The 24,961-nt window shown below is 38.6% G+C and overlaps 1 protein-coding gene across 2 annotated transcripts in view; it reads right to left on the bottom strand.

Annotated features, from left to right (window-relative positions):
* Positions 1 to 24,961, bottom strand: part of CDH18 (cadherin 18) — a 621,311-nt gene that overhangs the window by 22,490 nt on the left and 573,860 nt on the right. For both annotated transcript variants that reach the window (XM_083188094.1, XM_083188093.1), the window contains 2 exons: positions 11,696 to 11,832; positions 9,473 to 9,591 (listed from right to left, as the gene is read on the bottom strand). In XM_083188094.1, the coding sequence (XP_083044220.1) occupies positions 9,473 to 9,591; positions 11,696 to 11,832 (256 nt within the window). The remainder of the gene's footprint in view (positions 1 to 9,472; positions 9,592 to 11,695; positions 11,833 to 24,961) is intronic.

The following is a 24,961-nucleotide window of genomic DNA, read 5'->3' as shown; positions in this document are numbered from 1 at the left end:
GGAATCCTCGCAGTCACAGAACGGCGAGGATTCCCCTAAACTGCGAGAGCCGCGGCTAGTGCAGCAAACTCGCTGTAATTAGCCTCGGCTCTCACAGCTTTTGGAGGCACATTCGCAAATTCGCGTATGAGGGGGGTCAGTTGAATACGGACAGGGTGAGCGGTGACTGCGAGCAAAAAGTCCTGCTCGCAGTCACCGCTCGCCCACGGCATTGAATATATGCCAAAGACTTAGCTCAATTTCCCCACCATCCCTGTGCATATACTGTAGTAGTCATCCTGGGTTTATTTGGATAAAGTCATTAACATTTTAATAGCTGAAAAGTATATAGATGGAGGGCAAAACCTATTTTTAGGTCCAGTTTAAGGTTTAAGGTGACAGATACAGTACTGGTGTATTTATAATAGGTACAGTGTGTGGTGGGCCCCTTAGTCACATGCACATGTGCCTCAATATTGTTTAAAACTCCCCTTGTGATGTGGCCTGTTGTATGTATCACTTGATCCTGTGGTGTCTTCACTTTTGAAAGAAGCTTGCAGGATACACTATTTCAAGACTTAAGTAAGTACCACTGCCTCTTCAACACTACTGAGATATTACACAGAGAGCATTGTAGTGGCCACTCTGTAATACAGAGAGCTTCCCAGTCTATGACATACTGTATAATACAGAGATCATTGCAGTTTCCAAAATATAATACACAAAGCATTGCAATGACTTCATAAAAAAAATAAAGTGAATACTGTACTGTACAATACAGAGAGCAGAGCAATGACAGACATATAATCCAAAGAGTATTGCAGTGACAGTCAAGTCATACAGAGCGCATCAGTAACCTCTATATAATAGAGATCATCAGTGACCTTTACATAACACAGATAATATTAATAAACCCCCCAAGCCATGAGCACATGTACACTCACACACCATTAATAAAAAAGCCTCAGCAGGAGGGGACAGGGTCTCAAAAAGTAGCGGGAAAAATATTTTGCCATCCACAGTGCAGCACTGGCACACTAATCAGATCAATAGTGGGGCAAGCTTCCTAGTTGGCACTACCCTTCAACATATTGGGCATGTGCCACACTTTCTACCACCCAATATATATGAAACCTTACAGCTAGCAGGAGTTATACAATAGTTGCAGAAAAGATTTAACAACTTGGTGATTGCCTATGGTGATTGCCCAGTTGTCCATTTCCATAGCTCCAGTGTGGGAGCACTGTGGAATAATGTTAACTCTGGTTTCTATTGTGTCATAATTTGAACTGGAGTAAATGCAGCTTGTTTAATGCATCTGAGGTTCTGGGAGTGCTTTCACATCATAATTTGTGTTAGCATCACCAGCATACGATATTGACATTGTTATTGCTAGGAGCCCATACAGCTTAGTTGAACTGGAGCTTCCAAACACCTTAATCGGCCCTGGGAGTCCAGATTGATCAACATTGTTGATGCATATACGGTGTATTTGAGGTTTCTGTTGGCACATAAATGGCAGGTGATGAAATCTGATGGCATAGATGGGGCATATGGATAGGTCTGATTACATATAAATAGCATATAGATGTATTTGCATACAAAGGGCATTTGAAGGAAACTGATGTCATTTGAGTCTGCCCGGCCCTGTAGGTACATAAACACACAAATAAATCTACTAGGAGGAGCAGGTTCTGCTCCTGCTAGAGAACAGGTTCAGTGGCATGCTCATGATGATGACTGTGCTGAACTGAGTGTTTCCTCTTAAAAAAGTGTTGGAAATATCTAAAGATGTGTGTGGCTCTACCTATGAGTTTTAAATATGATTTAAAATTAGGGCTTTGAAGTGTTATTTTTATGAAAAGATAAATTAATGACAAATTGAATAGTGACACTTTATTGAAACATACTTTTGTTTTAAGAGTTGCATATACTCTTCTATGGACATTTAAGCATATTAGGTTTTATTTGTATTATAAAACAAGGTAACTAATAAATACATTATTAATATTTTTCTCTAAAGAAAGTCTTTGATTTTGTTATATTCATTTATTTAAAATTTGAAATAACCCATATGTAGGACTTCTACAAAACAGAAACTATTATTTTTAAAGCACATTCTCTGTTCTCTAGGCCTAAAATAATATTTGCAGTACTATTGCTACATAAACTCTTACAGGAAATTTAGTATTGAAACGAATTTTTTTTTAATATAATGTGTACAGATAACATTTTTATTCAACCAATAATTAGAATAAGACAAATGGCAATTGAATGTTTACAGACAATCAGATATAAACATAAAAGCAAAGCAAGATAAATGTCAATCATTCTCTCATGTGACCAAAATACTGTATAGTAAAGACTGAAATTATTCTTAATATATTTATTTATTTACTAGCTGACCCGCCCGGCGTTGCCCGGGAAAACCTTGGGGTTTCTTTATTTCCAAAATTGCTGAAAAATGTAATCTTACAGTATGCTGCGACAAAGACCTAAGATTGTAATTTGTTATAGATTCCACCATAATGTTAGAATGTGTTTGCATTGATACTCAATGATGGCAATGAAATCAGGTGTGGTGTTGTTGTTTGAAACACAATGCTCCTGAGTTGAAAACTTGTATGTGTTGATGAATTCCACATCTACTCCTGAGATTTAGCACCTACTGTATGACATATCCTCCAACATCTGAGGGTCAGAAATCGGGGTACTTATGTATTATCTGGACCCATTTTTTCATACCCCTACTATCCAACTATGCATGGAGTTGATTTTATATAGTGTGGCGAGCGCAGCGAGCCACCGTGCCCGAAGCGTGGTGAGCGCAGCGAGCCCCGCGAGGGGACGCGGTCTCATAAGAAAAACGGGAGTCCAGATACTACATAAGTACCGAAATCGGTACAAAATCAGAAAGGGACATGTCCACACCTCAATTTCTATACTTTCAATGGTACAGTTTCTAGGGTGTGTAATTACAGGCGCTGAGTGCGTGGGGTCCAGTGTGGGCGTTACTTACCGCGCCATAATTAATTAAAAATTCACTGCTCCCTGCCACTGCCACTCCCCTCACCGAACCTGCCTGCAGCAGTCTCTGAGGTCTGGGGATCTGTAAAGCACATGCACCGAGCATCTCTACCAAACAGTGGGGCAGCCCCTGAGTGTGGGAGCAGGTCCGCGGGCCTGGCCACATGATGTCATGACGCGGCGCACACTATCCGCACCACTGTAATGCACAACTGGGAATGGGTGCAATGGGCCAAATTCTTCCTTACACCCGCCGGGCCAATCCACTGATTCAGCCATCACAATCATCAATGGATGCATTGATAAGGTTTGGAGTTTAAGAAGTTGAAGAATAAGACTGAGAAAAAGAATTGCCATGTTACAAAGTGTACAATTTACTCAATAAATCGTGAAAAAAATGTAAGTGTACATAGAAGTACAATCAAGAAATGAAAGTAGGATTAAAAAATAAGTTCTGATTCAAACTGATAATTGTTTGGATGGGGTGGGTTGTGAAACAAATCTATAGGTGAGGGTATGGATATTGTGGGCATAATTGGTGTTTGTTACACCTACAGGGGGGCCTCAATTGATGGGATTTTCACTACAGTGTCACGGTCACAGTGTCACCATAGGGGGATTCCCAATTGGGGTCCAGGTGGTCTTTTAGAGACCCTTTACAATCCTGTAGGTCTCTTCTCCTTGAGCTTACAGTCTCCCTTAATGATAGTCAATCACTGAGGGAGACCGTAGGCTCCAGGAGAAGAGACCAACGGGATTGTAAAGGGGTCCCTAAAAGACCACCTGAACCCCAATTGGAAATCCCCCTACGGTGACACTGTAGTGAGAATTTCTCATCAACTGGGGACCCCCTGTAGGTGTACCAAACACCAATTATGCCCACAATATCCATACCCCCTCCACCTATAGATTTGTTTCGCAACCCACCGCCATCCAAACAATTATCAGTTTGAATCAGAATTTATTTTTTAATCCTACTTTCATTTCTTGATTGTACTGTACTTCTATGTACACATATTTTTTTCACAATTTATTGAGTAAATTGTACACTATAACGTGACAAATCTTCATCTCAGTCGTATTCTTCAACTTCTTACACTCATAACATTCAAACAAATACATGCAGCGCTCATGCCCATCGACCAAACATTATCTATGAACCAAAAGAGTCTGGAAAACCCTTAAGGCAGAGCAGTGCCTGATATCCAACTGACTAACAGGGTGAGTGCAGTGTACCCACTTTGTATTGATCAATGGGTGCATTGGCCAGGACAAAGATTTCTCAGTGCAACTGGCCGGGGAGCGCAGTGACAGGCTGGAGGACTGGAGAGACGGATATGGGGAACAAAGTAGAAACGGTACATTAGGTACAGTTTTTATTTGCCGGTACAGACGGTTAAATAAACGGCAAATTATTTTTTTTGTGTTCTGTGTGTTTGTGTGTGTTGTACTGTTTTTGTGTGTGTGTTGTAGTGTATGTGGTTGTGTGTGTTGTATTGTATGTATCTGTCCAATGCGTAAGTGTGTGAGGTGTGCTACATATATACAGTATGTGTGTGTTGTGTCTTTGTGTATCTGTGCAATGTTTAAGTGTGTGTTTTGTGTGTGTCGTACTGTTTTTTGGGTGTGTGTGGTGAATGTGGGTGTGTGTTGTGCTGTTAGAGGTATGTTATGTGTGTGTGTTGTGTGTATCTGCCCTATGTGTAAGTGCGTAAGGTGTGCAATGTATAAATCTGTGTGTGTGTAGTGTGCTGTGTGTATCTGTGCAATGTTTAAGTGTGTGTTTTGTGTATTGTACTGTTTTTGGGTGTGTGTTGTAGTGAATGTGGGTGTGTGTTGTACTGTGAGTGTTGTGTTGTGTGTATCTGCCGAATGTGTAAGTTTGTGATGTGTGCTACATATATATGTGTGTGTAGTGTGCTTTGCGTATCCTGGCAATGTTTAAGTGTGTGTGTTCTGTGTGTTTGTTGTACTGTTTTTGGGTGTGTGTTGTAGTGTGTATGGATTTGTATTGTACTGCATGTGGTGTGTTGTGTGTGTGTGTATCTGTCCAATGTGTAAGTGTGTGAGGTGCTCTACGTATAAATGTGTGTTGTGTGCGCGTATGTGGTGCACTGTGTGTGTGTGTGTGAGTGTACAATGTGTATGTGTGTGTGTTGTGTGGCCTATGTATATCCTCAATTATTTCCTAATTGTTTAAAGCCTTCACCATAATGTTAGAATGTGTCATTCATACTCAATGACAGCAATGAAATCAGGTGTGGAGTTGTTCCTTTGCAAACGGTTTCCCAGATCATCGATCTTTTCCCCAGAACATCAATGAAGGTAAATTACAACTTGGTGTTTTTTAAATTTCTAAGTGAAATTTCCCAAAAACGGCTTCGAGGTGCACACCACCGGGTCCAGAGGTATCTTGTTGCTGAATTTGGTGTCTCTGAGTGCCACGGTGTGTCCGCAATGCGCCGGACACGCACACACGCACACAGATTTTTTAACTTATTATATAGATAAGCAGTTATTTTTATAACACACACACATATTCTGCAGTGCTTTATGGAAAATATTTGAACATTCACATCAGTCACTCCCTGCCCCAGGGGAGCATACAATCTATATTCCCTATATTCCTTACACATGTACATGCACACACATTCGTTCTAGGGTTAATTTTTGTTTTGAGCCAATTAACCTACAGTGTACCAGTATATTTGTGGATTGTCCGGAACCGGAATACCCAGAGGAAACCCACGCAAGAACAGGGCGAATATAACCACTCCACACAGATAGGCACCCATGATCTCAGTGCTGTGAAGCAGTACTGCTACCCGTTACACCATCTGTGCTGCCCTATATAGGAACAGATGTACAGTACTAAGCCTTGGAAAGTGATAAGGTAGAGAGAGTTAATCTAGCACCCAATCAGCTTCTAACTTTCAGTTTTATCACACACTGAAATTGTATCTCTCTCCCCTTAATCGCCTACCAATTATTATTAGATGGGACAGTGTCAATTTCAAAGGTCTTTTTTCTGTTTAGAAAAAAACTATGTAATCAATAATTTGCATTTTAGTAAATACCCATGTGTGGTAAATGTTTTGATCATAGGAATCAGTTTCTAAGATGAAAAAAAAAAATCATAATGTATGTTTTAAAGAGCACAGGCAAAATGTTCAGTTAATTTTGTAAACAGACCACTTCCTGAATTCAAAACCAATGAAAACTGACCAAAAACCTGTTTTACAGCAGGGAAAACCACTACAGGTAGTGCTTCTGCCATAACAGCAACCAGCCCACAACTGGTCATTCCAGGTCTAGAATACCTCAGAAAGGGGGAACCCAACCCCAAATTTTGAATGTGAAACCTGATTGATGATAGTCTTTTTTCTTTTACAGCAACAATTCGCTTACTATGTAACGTTTTCTTCTGTTTGGAAAAGTACCACACATACACTGACACTTAGTAAATGTAGCCCTACATGTCTGCCCTCTCTAATCTTTAGGACTGTTCTCTCATAAGGAACTAACAGTGAGTCTAATATATTTTTTTATAATAAATAGTGTGTTTGGCAATTTTATTTGCAGCAATTCAAATATAACTAGCAATATCAAACATTTTTTTTTCACTTGTAAAGGAGAATTTTAGTTACATGATAAGGTCATACATGCTGCTTATATATGTATATGTGTAATCTGGGATCACATTGATAATCAAAGCCAATAGTGACAACATTTACATATAATCAGATTAATTGTCTGAGGTCGCTAACAGGTCAAATTGTAAACATGTAATTAGTAAAGCTAATTGTCCAAGACACAGTATATCTCTGTGGTTTAAATTTAGAATGCTGATAAATGCATCTGACAAAGGCATTTATTTATAGGATCACAAATAAAAAAATAAGAGTTGTATAGATTAAAATTAAATTCAAACATTTAATGCAATTGTAATTTATCACCTTGAAATAAATTAAGATTTAATTTGTAGCATTGCTTCTTATTAGTAATGGAAAATAAAAAAAATCATAAAAAGAGGACATTATTTCGATTTTTCATATTAGGTAGCACAGAAGTCAGACCGTATTTTATGAGCTCATATTTTTTGTTGATTTCCCTGAATTGTCTGTTAGGGTTCTTGCATGTTGCCTTTTACTCTTATTAATTTATAACTGCATCTAACTGATTCTAGTTACAATAAAAAAAAATGTGTTATTGCATTTTTGTACTATACTATATCTGTGAATGGTAAATACAAATATAATATTTGATTTTGGCATATTGCTATATAGTGTTATAAATATATGTTTCCTCCTATAGACTTATATTGTATTGTTGTTGTTGTTATTATTATTATTATTATTATTATTATTATTATTATTATTATTATTATTATTATTATTACTATTATTATGGTAATAGCAAAGGGACCTAGCATATGCTGTATCATCACAGTCCTCCCCTTGCTCAGCTCTTTCCTTTCCCAACTCCATCCATCCTTTTCCACTCCCAGCCCCATTCATTTCATCTCCAACCATATCCCCCTTTCTCCATCTACCCCATCCCTGCTGTATATTTTTTCAGCCTGTTTTCGGTCCTAACTAGCTATGGTCTGTTGGACTATATGTGGGAGCCAATGAAGAAGCAGCACATGCTTCAACTTCTACTGTCATGCATGTTGGGTATAAGACAGATTTTCAGACATTATTTATTACTACTACAACTACTACTACTACTACTACTACTACTACTACTACTACTACTACTGTAAAATCTAGATATTAGTTTGTGTCTCTCTCAGGTATACTGAACACCAAAGGCAATGGATTAATAAAAACTGAACAATCATTTGGTATACAGAAGAATTTAGCAAAATTAGCTTCAGAGAGGCCTTCATTTGCTGCAATCCACACTTTTCCAGCAACTTTACCCCGCTATCCATTTGCAATTTTTTGTTCATTTCCCTGAATTGTCTGTTAGGCTTCTTGCATGTTGCCTTTTACTCTTATTAATTTATAACTGCATCTAACTGATTCTAGTTACAATAAAAAAAATGTTTTATTGCATTTTTGTACTATACTATATCTGTGAATGGTAAATACAAATATAATATTTGATTTTGGCATATTGCTATATAGTGTTATGAATATATGTTTCCTCCTATAGACTTATAGTGGTACTTATGTAATATCTGGACTCCCGTTTTTCTTATGAGACTGTGTCCCCTTGCGGGGCTCGCTGCGCTCACCACACTTCGGGCCTTATATTGTATTGTTGTTGTTATTATTATTATTATTATTATTATTATTATTATTACTATTATTATTGTTATTACTATTATTATTGTAATAGCAAAGGGACCTAGCATATGCTGTATCATCACAGTCCTCCCCTTGCTCAGCTCTTTCCTTTCCCAACTCCATCCATCCTTTTCCACTCCCAGCCCCATTCATTTCATCTCCAACCATATCCCCCTTTCTCCATCCTACCCCATCCCTGCTGTATATTTTTTCAGCCTGTTTTCGGTCCTAACTAGCTATGGTCTGTTGGACTATATGTGGGAGCCAATGAAGAAGCAGCACATGCTTCAACTTCTACTGTCATGCATGTTGGGGATAATATTATCATCTGTACATACATTTCAAACTATTTTAAAGTATTTTTATGCAAACTATATTGTTTAATTGGCATAACCGATTAACTTATATTTGTATAATTTAATTGTCACTATAAATGACATTTTTTCTATAGTATAGTTCGAAAGTGTCAACACCTTTGTTTCAACATGTTATATTAGTATAGACTTAGTTTAAGAAGTACAATGAAAATTTTAATTTGTATTATGACCTAGGGTTTAAACCTAATTTATTCTAATAAATATAGGTTATTTTAAACAAACCTTTTGAGAAGACATATGTATATACAAAGTATCCCGAAGGCTGAATGTCAATCTCTAGGTCGACAGTCAATAGGCTGACACTGTATGGTCAACAAACATATGGTCGACATGACCAAAAAGTAAACACAAGCAAAATATCGTCATGGCTATGGGTGAATCATGAATAGGTTTCTTGGGATTTGTTTTCTTTTTTTAACTTTGTCATAATTTACCATCCACAAGCACTCTAATTGGGAATTGTACAGGGTGCCGTGTGCAGCAGTAGCAGAGTGAGGCACCTGACCTGAAGCATGGCAAGTTAAGTGAGCCATGTGGGGGGATGTAGTAAACTAATTGCGGGAGGGTCCATGTGCTCAGGTGTCGAAATTGAGAAAAAAAGTGAAAAACTCATGTTTAACTTTTCATGCGTTGAACTTTTCCATAATGACCTTTAGCTTTTGTCAACTATTTTCCTATGTTGACCTTGTGCATTTTTTATTTTTCATTAGGCCGACTTAGACATTGTTGACCTAATATACCACATATGCCATCAACTCTGTTTCTATGTTAAAAAATTCTAAAATATTTTATTACCTGTCCAGGTCTTCCATTCTCACAAACAACTATATCTTCATTTCCAATATAAGGGGGGTTGTCATTAACATCTAAAACCTTGATACCAACTGAAACATAACTCAATAGCGTAGGGTTATCTATAAGAATGGAAATACAAAAATAATTAACACCAAATACACCTTACAATTTTGATATATATTTCCAGTCCAATGCAGTAGTAGGATCTGTTATTCAGAATCTTGCAATTTCAATCGTTCCAGATAATACATAGTAGGTGTTATTAAAAATATTATTAAAGTTCCAATGTTTATAGTGGTTTGTAAACATATGTCCCGAGGTAGCGTCTCCACTAATGTGCCTAGAGTGATACACTGGAATGCTTTCCATGTTAGTCATAGGATCCTTCCAGATGTGTAATGGAGCTACGGAATTAAAAGACCTTACTGCAAATTCTGCATTTATTCTCCTCAGATAATAAAATACATCATTGCTATATACTGATTACGTTCAACAGGATCCTTGAAAATACAAATAGAGTTGGTGCTGGTGTACAAAATATTCTAGATAGTAGTTTTAATGCTTGTACAGAGATAACATACTATCCAATCAGCTCTAATCTATTATATTTCATGACATTTAAATGTATTATAAGCACATTGGCTAGTACTTTACAGTATTTCTCCTCACTTTATCTCTTTTTAAGGTTTAATACCTCACCCCCTGAGACTTAAATAAAAAGGAGTCTACGAATTGCGGTATTTTCGGGATAGTAAATGTCAAAAATAAGTGTATTTCTAGATACAAATACACCTATTTTTTACAAATTTCCTTTAGTAAATTTCCCCCATAGGCTGAGATTTAATAGGATGAGAGATTCAGAAAGATTTTTGTGAGAAATCTCCTGGTTTTTTTAAAGCAGCAATCATTTACACTGCAAAATCAAACTGGTTTAGCAGTCTAAATGATTGCCACTTTTAAAAAAACTGGAGATTTCTTACCAAATCTCTCACTTTCTGAATCTCTCATCCTATTAAATTTCACCCATTGCATCTGGCAGAATTAAATTACTGAAGATAAGTAAAATAACAGCAGTGTTTTTAATTTTTTTGAAAACCAAAAAAATAGGTTCTAAAGAAATGCACAAGATGTACAATATTTGTGCATAAGTAAGTGGCAGGAAATTTTGTAATATTGAACTATGTACACTGATAAGTTGACTAAAAATACGGAATGGAATTTTTAGTTTAAATGAAATAAGTTATTAACTACAGTAGTTCAATGCAAATTTACTATGTGGAATTTTGTCATTCTATGTTTACAGATGTGTAGCATATTCAGGACATAATTTTACTGTAGTCATGCAGCTAGCCTATGTTAACACAATATAAAAAATATTTTGTAGAAAACATAAATTGAACATAGAAGATTCCAGGTTTTTTTTTATTACAATCTCTTATCTTTCCCTTAAATCAACAATAAGCAGACAAATGCATAAAAAGTGTAATATATTTTTGTATCATTCATGCATAAGTATTTGTTCATATCTATTTTTTTTTTATATATATATATATATATATATATATATATATATATATAAGTCCAAATGCCCGGCACAACCTCCTTAGTCGATATGTTCTGGGTGCCCGCACTAAAGATGCATACAGGATCCCAGTGTCGGTGCGGCACTCCAAGTATACTCGGTGACGTTAGGTAAAGTAGATATCTTTTTATTAGCAACGTTTCGATGCTACGCAAGCATCGTTATCAAGCAAAATATTTTGCTTGATAACGATGCTTGCGTAGCATCGAAACGTTGCTAATAAAAAGATATCTACTTTACCTAACGTCACCGAGTATACTTGGAGTGCCGCACCGACACTGGGATCCTATATATATATATATATATATATATATATATATATATATATATATATATATATCTGGGGGCGGGGCATTTAAATTACACAACTTTCAACTATCAAGTGCATTCTACTGTATACAGAGTTACATATTTTACACCCCATAGCAGCCACCACCTAATATAAAGTAGTATATTTATGTATTTGGAAGTGAATCAAAACAAAGGATGCTTTATGTAGGTTTGTAAATATATATTTTAGAAAGAAAGAGCTCAGCTCTTACAATTATTGGATTACTACAACAATCATAAACATCATTATAAATTGACCAAAGCAAAAAGATAAACAATGTATTGCTAAATGAATATATTTAAAAGACAACCTGTCTCTGAAGCAGTCACAGTAATATTATACCATGGAATTTCCTCCCGATCCAGTCGTTTTCTTGTTCTTATTGTTCCAGTATTTGTGTCAATTTCAAAAATGTTCTCTTCTTGTGAATTATTATAAATGAAATATCTGTTAAAAGAATAATAATCATTACATATAATTAATGAGCATATATTAATAGGCATACATACTATAGTAGGAAAACCTGTGTACCTTTCCAAAAGAGTAATTACTTTAATTCTAATACTTTGTTACTAATATTTTTGTCAGCTACAGATACAGTATAACAGAAACATAACATTTCAGATACAAGCCTGGCCCAGTGCTTTGTACAGTAGCCTGAAGTCACGCATGGATAATAAACAGATTAGAGGCACATCTGTGCTTACCGCCATCATTATGACCAGTGCTGTCTGTGACAGCCAGGTTCAATGAGTTGTATTTCAGAGGTTAGAAGAATCCAGGATACAGATGTGTCCGCACTTATTTATACTTCTGGCTAGATATACATATTGTTTTTGTGGTATGCTAGACATCTTGTGATAAGGCATCACACGCAAGTACAATAGCATTCTATAGAATAATTTCAACCACTTCAAGTGTCTCACACCATTCCACTCTAACTATAATAAGTTATTGTATTTCCAACCAGAAGGATAGTTAAGTTGGTATAATTGTACTGTATAGCTATTATTGTGTGCATTGTTGCCTTACTAAGAGATCCACAGACCCCACATACTCACTGTTATTAAAACTACATATTTTACTAGCAATTTAGTCAGAAAGGCTTAGCACAAGTGTAGTAGAGATGCTTTACTGGGACTTTTACGGCATACGAGCTAGTTTTAAACTTGCTTTGTAGCACTTTCTATGCATCAAGATGGTCAGTGTTATTCAGTAAAGGAGTTTTGTAGCTCCAAGTTATTTATTTACACAAGTACTGTAAGATGCCTATTTTGAACAAGAAAAGTAACTAGCTGCCTTTGAGCTGCCACAGACCTAGCACACTTAGAGGGGCGGTTGGATGTAACTGGTCACACTGTGCATGTTCCGGTTCCTGTGGGTCGTTCCCACTGTTTGGACACTGTCTCCTTGTCCTAGTTACTGGCTGCAGTGTCCTGGGGAGGAAGGGGGTATGGGGAGCCCTTGATTGCTGCTGATCTGCTATGCAAAAGCAGAGACTGATCCCTGAATAAATGTCATATGCAAGCACATGGAATTTATACATTGCAGGGAGGTGAACATGGGGTTGTCCAGCTGTTCAGGGAGCACAGGGCATGCCCCTTATATTGTCCTGATTTCAAAGAACTGAAAGTTTGAAGCTATGCTGTATGAGGGCTTATCTGTATATTTCTCCAGGGGGCTAAGGACCTTATTCTGGTTGATTCACAAGGCTGCGAATTTGCAGCCTTGCGAGTCCACCAGATGCTGCCTTGCGAATGCTGATACGCACCCTCCATCGCACGCCATGTTCATAAGCACGGGCTGCGAATGAATGTTTAACATTAACATTAACCCACTCTATTTATAGCTTCTTTTTTTTTTGAAATCCATATTGATTCAAACAAATTCATTGTAAAACCTTCCACATTAAAGGGTAGATTTATTAAGCTTGGTAATGATAAAGTATATTGTTTTTATCACCGGCCAATTAGCTCCTACCTGTCCTTTTTCAAACCAAGCCTGTAACTTCACAGTTAGGAGCTGATTGGCCGGTGATAAAAAACAGACAATTTATCATGTCATCGAGCTTAATAAATCTGCCCCTCAATGAGGAAACCGTTGTTTCTGATTAATACAAGATGGAGGATATATGGGAATTAAAACCCTTCAAAAAAGTTTTGTAATTTGTGTATTATTATTATTATTATTATTATTATTATTATTTGTATTATTATTATTGTTATCTTTTATTTATAAGGTGCCACAAAGGGTAACAAATTGCAGCACATTGTAACATAGAAAATTTTAAGAATTAGATTTTAAGACAGGAGTACAATATAGAATTATCTGACATACTGTAGTAAAATTGCATAGCATAAATACCAAACATTACAATACTACTAGAGAAAGGAAGGAGGGCAAGGGTGGGCCTACTTGCTTAAGCTATAAGGAGCATGCACAGGTGAATGATGGCTGTCAGTCAGTAAACTACGCATTAGTCCTCTACCAAATGTTAGGCAGGGGAATCAACATCAGTGGAGATGCTGAAGCAGAACAAATCAGCAGATCACTGATGATATGGGAGGTATAGAGGAAGAATAGGAGGGAAGCAGGCCCTGCCTCTGGTAGGTTTCATACTAAAGACCTAAAGAACAGTTGGAATTGCACATGGAAGTTGGGAATAGATGAAGTGTATCAAGTAATGAGAATGGGCATTAGGTTTGATAAAAAGATACATTTTAATGTTTTCTTAATATACTGTAGCATTTGGATATTATATTGTAGCCTTTCCTATCTTCTTTATGTCTATTACTTTAAATTTCATTTTAGAAAGCAATATCATTTCATTTTGCAGCATAAGGACAGGGAGTTATAGGTAACATACTGTGATTCAGATATCGAGTTGAGGTGGTTCAATAGACTCATTGCTCTGTCCCCTAAAGGAACATTTTTAATTTAGCTGCTTTTTTATGACTAATGTGATTACCTTTTTGTTCTTTGGGATTCCTGTTCAATATATTGTCTCCTACATATTTATTTTTTATTGCTATGGAATTCTCTCACATGTAATTTTCATCTGGTTATTTATTTTTATTTTTTCCACTATGGATGTATTTTTATTATGTTATCTTTTAGATTTTTCATTATGTCCACTGTTGATGCTGTCATCTGCTGTGCTGCACTATTGTCACTAGTTTACATGCATCACACTCTCTTCCTCTGCACTCAATGCTTTTTTTTTTCTTTGGCTTTCCTGCCTTTAACACTGATTATGTAACTGACCTCAGGGAGATTGGCACAGCAAACCTCTGCCCTGAACCACAAACACTGTTTTATACTCAATGAGTCTGGCCACCGATTTGTGAACTTATTTAATGTAGCTATTTGTACTGGCTTTGTTTTACTGACCTCAATGATCATTAGGAAAATGACTGAAATGGATGTATTTCCTGATTATACAATGTCCCACTGTGTGCTTTATATCCGCCTTTTTAGTCTTCATAAAAGTTAGTGTTACTGTAGATCATCCCCCTCATTGTCAGCACCTGAGAGGCTTTACAAATTTGATTGAGCAGCTTCCATTGCATGTTTTTGACATTGTAATTGTAATATATAAATCATCCATCGCTATGCCTTTAAGTTTATGTGTGCTGCCTCCTCACCAACCAGAGGATTAGTACACCTAAACCCTGCAACTCAAAGTTTACTATAATAGGGATACTCATCAATATATGTTCTTGGTTCACATTAAGTTATTATACAAATCAATACCTCACAACCATTCTAATATTGGTACAATTGTTTGAAATTCTAGAAGTGCTGGCAAGATCACAAAACCAATTGCTCACAGACTAGTTTTCAAGAAGTTGCATGAGATTCCTGATTTTGTAGGTAGTCTACAGGGTGAAATAGTCTTCTGGACCCACTAATTATAAGGTAGGATGGGAAGATAATATGGGAATCTCTGGTCTGTAGGGAGGGATCAAGGCTAAATAAACACAAATTATGTCATTTTAGTGCCACCCCTCTTTGTGGTTCTATGAATCAAGGTATTTTGTCACAACTGGGCAGGGCCTAGTGACATAGTAAGCCAGCTGTGTGAGCCAAAACTGTCAGCATCATCTCCTCTGTGCTTTTCTCCTGAAGTGGAGATGAATAAAGTAGGTACTGTACATATGAATGACTTAAAAGCTCTATTTGTAGTCATCACAATACTGATTTGTCCTAGAGGTGAGGACAATTTTTGCCGAACAGATTTATTTAAGTTCGAGTCTAAATAAAACTCACAGTTTACATGAGTGAAAGAACAGTATGCTCTTACAATTAAACATGTCTTTAGTGCTGGGGTAGCCAACCCTAGTCCTCGAGAGCTACCAACAGGGCATGTTTTGCAGGTCTCCTCACAGAATCGCAAGTGAGCTAATTAGCTCCATATGTGTATCTTTTAAAATGTGCCAGTGATTAATGAGTGCAGCTGTGCAGCAGCTAGGTTGTCTGGAAAATGTGAACTGTTGGTAGCTCTCGAGGGGTAGGGTTGGCTACCACTGCTTTAGTGTGTAAAAGCAGTACATTAATTAATACGTGCACGCATATTTTAAGGTACTTGATTCTTAGATAAACAAAGCAATAATGTAAATAAAATACAACTTCTAAAATAGCTTATAATCATGGCATTTATTTTTATTCAATACTTTTATTTTCCATTCACTATTCAGTTTTATTCACATTTTGCAGTATATTTTAGATGTCATTTTAATTATTTAAAAATAAAAAAATGTATGCGGTTTTATTTAACCATAATCTTTATACAGTAGATCAGTTAAGGTTCAAAATGGCATTCTTAAAGCTATTCAGCTAGAGTTTGAATGGCTAAAATGAAATTATTTGCACATGCCAGCTTGATTAATAGTAAATTGCTGCTGAAGTGTAGGAGTAACATTATGGCAGAACAATTGCAGCCCTATTTTATGGTATTTGAAATGTGCATCAAGATGTATTCTTGGTCCTAGAGGAGACATTATGGAAATTAATGAAAAGAAACAATACAACAACAGTCATTCAAAAGTGGCTTGCATCTAATTGCCTAAAGCACAAGAATGTCTCCCACACATCTGTAGGATATAGTTTAGCAATGGGGATCATTTAGTTACCCACTACTATTATTATTACTATTATTATTATTAACAGGTATTTGCAAGGTGTAGGCATATACTGCATCTCTATGAATTAGTAAATAACAGTAATATTAATAAAGCAAGGTTAGCTATAAACAGACAGAACGTTTAAAGGACTCTGTTCACAAAACTTTACTTGAAAATGAGAGCTCAGTACATGAGATGGCCACATATTGCAAGTTGGTCTAGATAGATTACAATAAGAAAATTGCTTGTTATAAGGGAGCTACAGCACAGATAGAGCCATTTTCATCTATCCCTTTAATAGGATTAATTGAGACAGAGCTGTCAGACTTAAACCTCTGCTACTTTATTGTTCGTCTATGTATTGTATTGCAGCTGAGAACAATAGATGATAATAAGACTTGGGGCCAGATTATCTAAGCTTCAAAAGTGATACAATGGAGAGCGATAAACAGCCAGCCAATCACCTCCTACCTGCCATGTCACTGACTGTATTTGAAAAATGTGAGACAGGAGCTGATTGGCTGGCTGTTTATCACTCTCTATTTTATCACTTTTGAAGCTTAGAGAATCTGGCCCTTGGTGAGCCATGGCTCACCATGGCTCTCCAAAGAAGGTTAGTTATAGAAGGCTCCATCTGCATATAAGGCCCTGTAACGGTGGAGTGAGGGACAAAGGGGAAGCTCTGTGTAGGCAGAGATACACATTCATTTCAAAACATGCAATGTGCACAAATTGCATGTTACCCTGAATCAGATCCAGTGAAGATCATAATAAACATTGTGTGCAGAGCGTATTATCTACAGTAGTGGTGCAGTCATAGGGCGGTATTCAATGAGGCAGATTCGCCAAGTTTTATGGCGAATCTGTGATTTTTTCGTGTGTGTCGGCGATTTTTGGAGCTCCAAAAGCGAATCACCCTATTCAATGAGCTATATTCGCCGATGGCAACCGGCGAATGAAGGACAATTCACCATATGTTATTCGCTGCAAATCGCCGGGCTTTGTCAATAGGATTTTTCATTGGGATTCGCCGGGATTCGCCGGGATTCGCCATGATTGGCCAATAGTGTATTCAATGAGAAGTTGGCGAATCTATTTCTTGATTCTTAGCGCCGTTCTTCACCAAGTTTCCCTTGTCATCTTTTTATGGTGAACTTTTATATGAACTTCTGAAATAATTGGTTTTAAGTGTTCAATTTAACTCTGCAAGTGTAATCTAATATTATTTGCTGCCCTTGTGTGATTTTATGGTTGTAAAAGTGCTATATAAATATATATTTAATTTTTTCTGGTATTTTTTTTCTCCCACAATGCATTGTTATTACCCATGATTCACCTCAATTACCCATGAATCTCCTCCCCACCTCACTCCTTCGTTTGGCCTTTGAGGAGATTACACAGCTTTTGCAGTCTGTTGTATTGGAATCGTTTTTTCAGGGTAATTTGCATATTTTTTGCATTTCACTGCAATTTCTTGAACACTGGACTACAGTAATGGAGCTGTTTAGGGATACGCCGGATTGGCTGAGATTCGCCGTTAGGGGCGTTGAATATCAGCTACATTGAATAGGGTGACTCGGCGAGTCTCGGCGAATCCCCATGCATGGCGAATCGCAGCAAAAAAGCCGGCAAATTGATGGCAAATCTAAAAACAGTATCGCCGTGACTGGCGATAGAAGTCATTGAATACCGCCCATAGTCTGTGCAGGACAAAAATGTGTAGTACAGTACATCAAGCAGTGGCATAACTATAGAGGGTGCAGGGGATGCAACTGCTATGGGGCCCGGAGGCTTGGGGGGCCCCGCAGCAATCCCCTGCACCCTCTTGAAGCTTATCAGGTTTTTTGTAGCTATCCTTTCTGATCACATCAGCGGCCGTGAGCTTGTACCCACCTGAAATTAACTAGTGCTGCTGGCGCCAGTACACGGGTGGAATAGGAGCAGGCAGTGGAGCAGGAGGTGCAGCGGTCAACAGTGAAGAAGAGCCAGGGGCCCTACGGCAGCAGCCCTTGGGAGAACAGGAGGCGCAGCAGCGGTGGCACTGGCAACCCCATGATTGATTAAAAGGTCTGGTGGCAGGAGCCAGTGCTAGATCAGCAGCGACCAGCTTAGAGCAGGAGGATGAGCATCGGCGGTGGCTAGCGTGAGACAGGAGACCTGGCAGCGGGAGCCAGTGGGAGCGGGACAGAAGGAGAAAGCCCAGCGGCTGCATCACAGTAAAAGACTTGGCAGCAGGAAGCAACGGGGGGAGCAGTCTTAGCTGCTGCGGTCAGTGGGGGAGCAGGTCTCTTAATAAAGGTACAAAGGTTATATTGGAGAGCAGAGAGGGGACAGAGCAAAGTATGGAGGGCGCAGTGCGGAGGGAATTAAATTAGGAAGTACAAGAGGCCTGTCATAGCCTGGCTATCCCTCTCATCACTGTCTCCCCCATCTCTTTAACCCCCCTCTCTTGCTCTCTATCTCCCTCCCTGTCTAAATTTCTCTCTCTCACCCCAGTCTCTCTTTTTCTCCCTCATCTGCTCTCTCTCCCTGTCCCCTCTTTCTCTCAACCCCCTCCATCTCTCACCTCTCTCTTAATCTCTCTCTGCCCCATGTCTCTTTTCTCCCTCTGTCTCTCTGCACTTAACCTCTTTGCCCACACTACCCCCTCATTTTCTTCTTGGGGGGGCCCTGGCAAGATTTTTGCTATGGGGCCCTCAAGCTTCTAGTTATGCCCCTGACATCAAGTATAGAACAATATTATACTGTATGTAGAGAATACAAAAAATGTAATATTACTAAAAAAGTGAATCAGACTTCCATCCATCAAACAGACTATGAAACTGTTATCATTTGCATTAACTAGCTACTGTTTATTTAAGAATCACTGTAAAGAAAAGATCTACGGGCTCATTTAACAGTTGAGTAATTTGTATGAAAAGAAAAGCTAGTGGAATTTCTGTACTGTATTTTCCTATTTTGAGTCAGACAATTCTTAAGAAGGTTATGCTAAAAAGCATTAGCATTCATGCCATATGTATAGTTTAGTGGCGTAACTAGAAATTTTGTGCCCCTGCCAAAACAAAAATCTCGTGCCCCCCATACATTTCTTAAAATGTATTCACCTAAATGCTCTTTGCCCATTTGTTTCATGCTTGTTGAAAGGGATTGCATGCTCATTACCAGAGGTTACATGTTCGAAGCCAGGTTTTAACCTTGTTTCCAGTGGTTTCTTATTCATAGACAGTGCTTTGTTGTTGTTACCAGTGGGTTGCATGCTCTTTTTCAGGGAGTTACATGCCCATTGCCAGAGGTAACATGCTCATTGCCAGGGGCACTATATATATTCCAGGGTCCATGCATAACTTCCTGGTAGCAATATATGCTACCCAGTATAACCTGTAGCATATATCCATTATATCCATCCAGTAAGATCTCTAGCATCTGTACAAAGCAGCAGACAGTTTAGGGGAAAAAAATCACCAGATTATATATGGATGGTAAGACCTATTGGAATCTGAAGACCAGAATTCTACTTTAAAGATTTCAATGAATGTAGTTAAAATGAAAACTTAAATTAAAAAATAAATCTAGATTGCCACTAATGCTAATGAGGTGATGGAATTATGTGTGTGGGGAGGAATACAAAAAAACATTAATTTAATTAATGCAGTGGCATACGTTTGTCCCAGTTGTCTGGAGGCAAGATAAGTACTGCTGCTCATATATATATAGCCCAACGTCAATTCAGATCCAGATCTCCCACTCCTCAAAGACTCTATATTGACACCCTGTTACAGACGGGAATGTAACATTAAGGATTGGGTGATGAATGTCAATATAACAAAAAATCCTTCCCCACTGCCAAGTAATTTTTTGTTAGAAAAACAGGGAACTACAGTGTCATTGCCTGGGATGTGCAACCTGTACTTTTCTGGAACCGGGTGATTGTTTTTTACACCTTTATGATGGTAAAATTTATAAGATCGAACACATTTTTACCTGTAACTTGTCCTATGTTGTGTACCTAATCAGATGCCCTGATGAGGAATGCATGATGATGAAGGCATGACACTGCATCGCAGTACCATACAACATGCTATTGATGGTAAACTATCAGCTCAGCCAGTTGCAAGGCACTTTCATGCCATGCACCATGGTTTCTCAACCATCAGATATAAAATTAGCCAGTAAACGTGTAGCTCATTTACTCCAGTTGGAAACATACTGGATTCACAAATTAGACACCATGCACCGTAAGGGGTTGAACGAACATCTGTCATATAATATGTTTCTGTGAGGGGCCATTCTATATAACTTGTGTGTTTTTCTCATGTATTATGGTTTTTCACATTACGTTTTATCTCTCTCTACAGATTCAGCGGTGTCTGGTTACCAGGCAACCCAGGGCAGCTCCGGGTATATGCTGACATCACGGTGCTCATGTGCGAGGTGAGAGGTCAGGCGGGACCTGGAAGCGGCATAGTCGCCAGAGCACACCGGCTGTGGAAGCTGCGTGGTGTGACGTGATCTGTAGACACAGTATTTAGGTAAGCTCTGTCTATGTTTGTATTGTTGGATTATTGGTCTTTATAAAGGAGTCACATGCGAAACGTCAGCTTTGCTCTAAGTCCCACTGTGTGGCATCTTATTTGAAAGAAACCAGTGTGAGTGCTGCTGTGGATCCCAGTTTGTATTATTATTTGCAGCACCCTGGTCAATACTCTGATGAATCCTGGAGTGCCTCATACCATTGCCATATACTATTGAGTGGATGGACTGTTTGTTTATATCCTCTTAATTGTGCATCCGGAGCCCTCTGTTTGCTACCACATTGTGTGCCAGAGATCCTTCAAGCTTTGCACCACCGTTATTTCCCGGCTAAAGGGACAGATGATATAATGGTAGACTTTTTATTACACTGGGTGTTGGTCAGATTACACATTGACGGTGACCATTAAGTACAGGCTACCATGATGGCTACATCAAGGGGTGCTGCATCGGATGGTGATGGCATTGGTTTTGCAGCCTTTCCAATGGGTGAGAGACTGCATTTCTCAGATGATGAATCAACTGCAGTTTTATTTGCTGAGAGACTTGATGAATCCAGTGGATGCCACACGGTGTAGGATGTATAAAACAATTTGCTGAAACTGAAAAAGAAAGAGGTTGAGTTTTTAATGCATGGAGTTACCCTCTCAGAATATTATTGGGAAAAGAAGATCCCGAGAGGGTTCAGTCAAAAACGTGCCCACAATAGGGCAATATAACAGCAAATTATGTCGACGTTGGGTCGCAGTTTTAAACAACTTCCATTCTGGTGGAGGCCAAGGATGGTCGCATGCACCTGGAGCTCCGATCCCCCATCCACGGAGCTGTATGACACCCAGAGGCCAGTAGGATCCACCCCCTGGAAGTCTCCAACCCCCTGCAGGCCGCATTAGCTACGGGTGAACTCTGCGGCGGTGCCACACCCCCCTCACTGACACTCCCCCAGCCTCACTGACTGACTCTTCCACCTCCCGCCACCACCCCCCATGCTGGCTCCCCCTACAGGAAGATGGCGCCGCAAATGCTTGCCTAGGAACTGTGCACTCAGCCATACAGTAGGTAACCCCGTGTCCCCAGTGTGATAACTGTACTGTCCACTATAATTGTACTGTCTTTGCCTAAACTGTTACCTACCTGGCTGCTGCAACGTCCAATGGCGCCGTTGATGGCTGCCTAGGTGCTGTGCAGCTCGGCGGGTAAGTGTCTCCCGCATGCAATGTCTTAATGTAATGTATGTAATCCCCCCCCCCCTTCATCCCTGCTTGATGCTGCATTGTAATCCACAAAAAAATCCTAGTGTGTGCAAGCAACGGGTTCTACAAAGAGCTTTAGGAGAAACACTTGACAGCATCGTCAGCTCAAAAGATGGAATCTCAAGACTTCAAAGAATGACAAGCGCCCCCCAACTGGGGTCCACACCAGGGCGGGCATAGAAAGAGAGAGCGACCCCAACGCAGGGGTGGGCAGGGGAGCAGGATCAAAAAGCAGAGGGCAAGAAAAGAGAACTTAATCTTTAATTTGTCCAATAGGACCTTAACAGAGGTGGAGACATGGGTCTTGAGTCACGGCCTGTCATTTGTGCCCACGCAGAAGTTTGATGACTTCAGGTGGAAGACTGACTTGCATCATTTACATCGGAATCTCCAACTGAAAGATTTCTTCAATAAAGAGGGGACAGTCCCCAATGCTGTCTCAGCAACACAATTTGATCATTTTAAAAGAAAATCCATATTCGACCCTCCTTCTAAGAATACACCCATCTCACGACCAGCGGGGATTCAAACTGGCAGGGGAAGAAAGGTGCACCCTTGGGAGCAGGAGTTGGCGGCAGATGACTACATTGACTCCCAGAGTTATGCCTCTGATAATATGCTAATACTCTTACCTGGTTTACGTTAAAGGAATGTGTGAAGCAATCGATAGACATATAAATAAAGCAACTTTTCAATGGCTTTATTTTTTCTGGCAAACATTTAAACTCTTCATTTTATTGAACAAGTTCTTTGTATTCTAACGTATTCACTTTCCATCTCTACTAGTGAAGTTATTATAGATGTTTTACCCACTGGTATTTAACTACTTTTTTCCCCATAGAATTCAGATTTGATGGTAGAGCTGACATTATTTACTTTAACCAAGGATAAATTCCTACTTCATTACATACTTTACAATAACATCACATAATTCCTAATGGAAGCGGTACATCTGTCAGAATGAACTTAGGTCTACAGTCATTAGGTCGACCCCACTAGGTCGACTGACAGGAAGGTCGACCTGACTTAAGGTCGACATGGGCCATGGTCGACATGACTTCAGGTCGAATTTGCATAAAGATCGACATGAGGAAGGTCGACTGGTCATAAGGTCGACATGGCTTTTTCACTGTTTTTTGATCCGAATGTCGACACAGTCGACATGGACACAGTTGGCAATGAGAATCGGACCCTCGCATCGCTCGCTTCGCTCGCAATGCTTCGGGCACGGTGCCTCGCTGCGCTCGGCACACTATTTTATTCTCCCACCACGCCCTAGTGGATGGTAGGGCATGAAATACCGCCTGTCGGCACATGTCGGCTCAAAAAACAGTGAAAAACCCATGTCGACCTTATGACCAGTCGACCTTCCTCATGTCGACCTTTATGCAAATTCGACCTTAAGTCATGTCGACCTTGGCCCATGTCGACCTTAAGTCAGGTCGACCTTCCTGTCAGTCGACCTAGTGGGGTCGACCTAATGACTGTAGACCTAAGTTCATTCTAATAGATGACCGCTTCCCTTCCTAATGTACTGCAATAAACAGCATGCAATATATTTTGAGCATACTGTAGTAGGAGCTTTTGCCCTTGTCAATATGGCCTTGTTAAAAATCCCTTTAGACACATTAATGATTAAACAGATGTTTTTCCAATAGGAAGCATTATACGGACACTGTACATAATCTAAGGGTCTAATATAAGATCATAAAAATATGTACTATGGATTTAACCCTTGTTTAAAAATATTTAATAACACCCTTTAGGATATTTAATACTAGACAAGAATGGATCTGTATGCGAGTACACCCCTGACCTTCTTTGCCTTTTACAAATTCATGCATGATATCACAGAGTAATTTATTGTTACACATGAAATATATAGCAATGCATCACCATATTAACATGGCCCAATACAGTGGCAATGATATGTAAAAATCCATAGTATCAAGCACAGTGTCCCTAGTTCATTAAAAACATTTTTTTTAAATAACATTTATTTGTTGTTTGCTACGTAACATTTGGGGCAGATGTTACTTGTGCAGAGAGAATTAGATTTGGGTGGGGTTTTGCTTCAAAGTTAGATCTTTATTGCAGTGTAATAATAAAGCAGACAGTATTTGCCCTGCACAGAAACAAAATAACTCACCCAAATCTAATTCTCTCTGCACATTTTACATCTTCCCCCTGTCAGAAAGAGTGAACTAGAATAAGGCCCATTGTGTGTGTGCAAGAAATGCCAATTTCAAATGTGAGGAAAACATAACATACAGTACTGTATTCACTACATAAAGCCTATGGCACTTATACAGTAATTGTATTTTTTTTAAACAGATAGTGATACACTGACACTTTAACTTATTAGCTAGTATTAGTACATGCTAGATAAATTATGATGGTCCGATAAAATAACGCTTTTGCTTATTTTAGTTTTTTTTATTAAGTCAACAGAGTATATTTAACAATTGAACTTTTCTAGATGCATAAAATCATTATCTTAACTTAAATAATAAATAATATGACTTATATGGATCAAAGGAAGTGATTTATAATATATATATATACTGTATATATATATATATATATATATATATATAACCACATACACATACATTGGTGTGTATGTGTTAAAATTGAGATATTACAATGGATGTAACTGATGAGGTAAAA

The sequence above is a fragment of the Crinia signifera genome, chromosome 5 (genome assembly GCF_055691185.1).
Source record: "Crinia signifera chromosome 5, ASM5569118v1, whole genome shotgun sequence".
Classification (NCBI taxonomy): Eukaryota; Metazoa; Chordata; class Amphibia; order Anura; family Myobatrachidae; genus Crinia; species Crinia signifera.
Note: the sequence above shows the minus strand (reverse complement) of the source record. Positions and strands in the feature narration are given on the sequence as shown.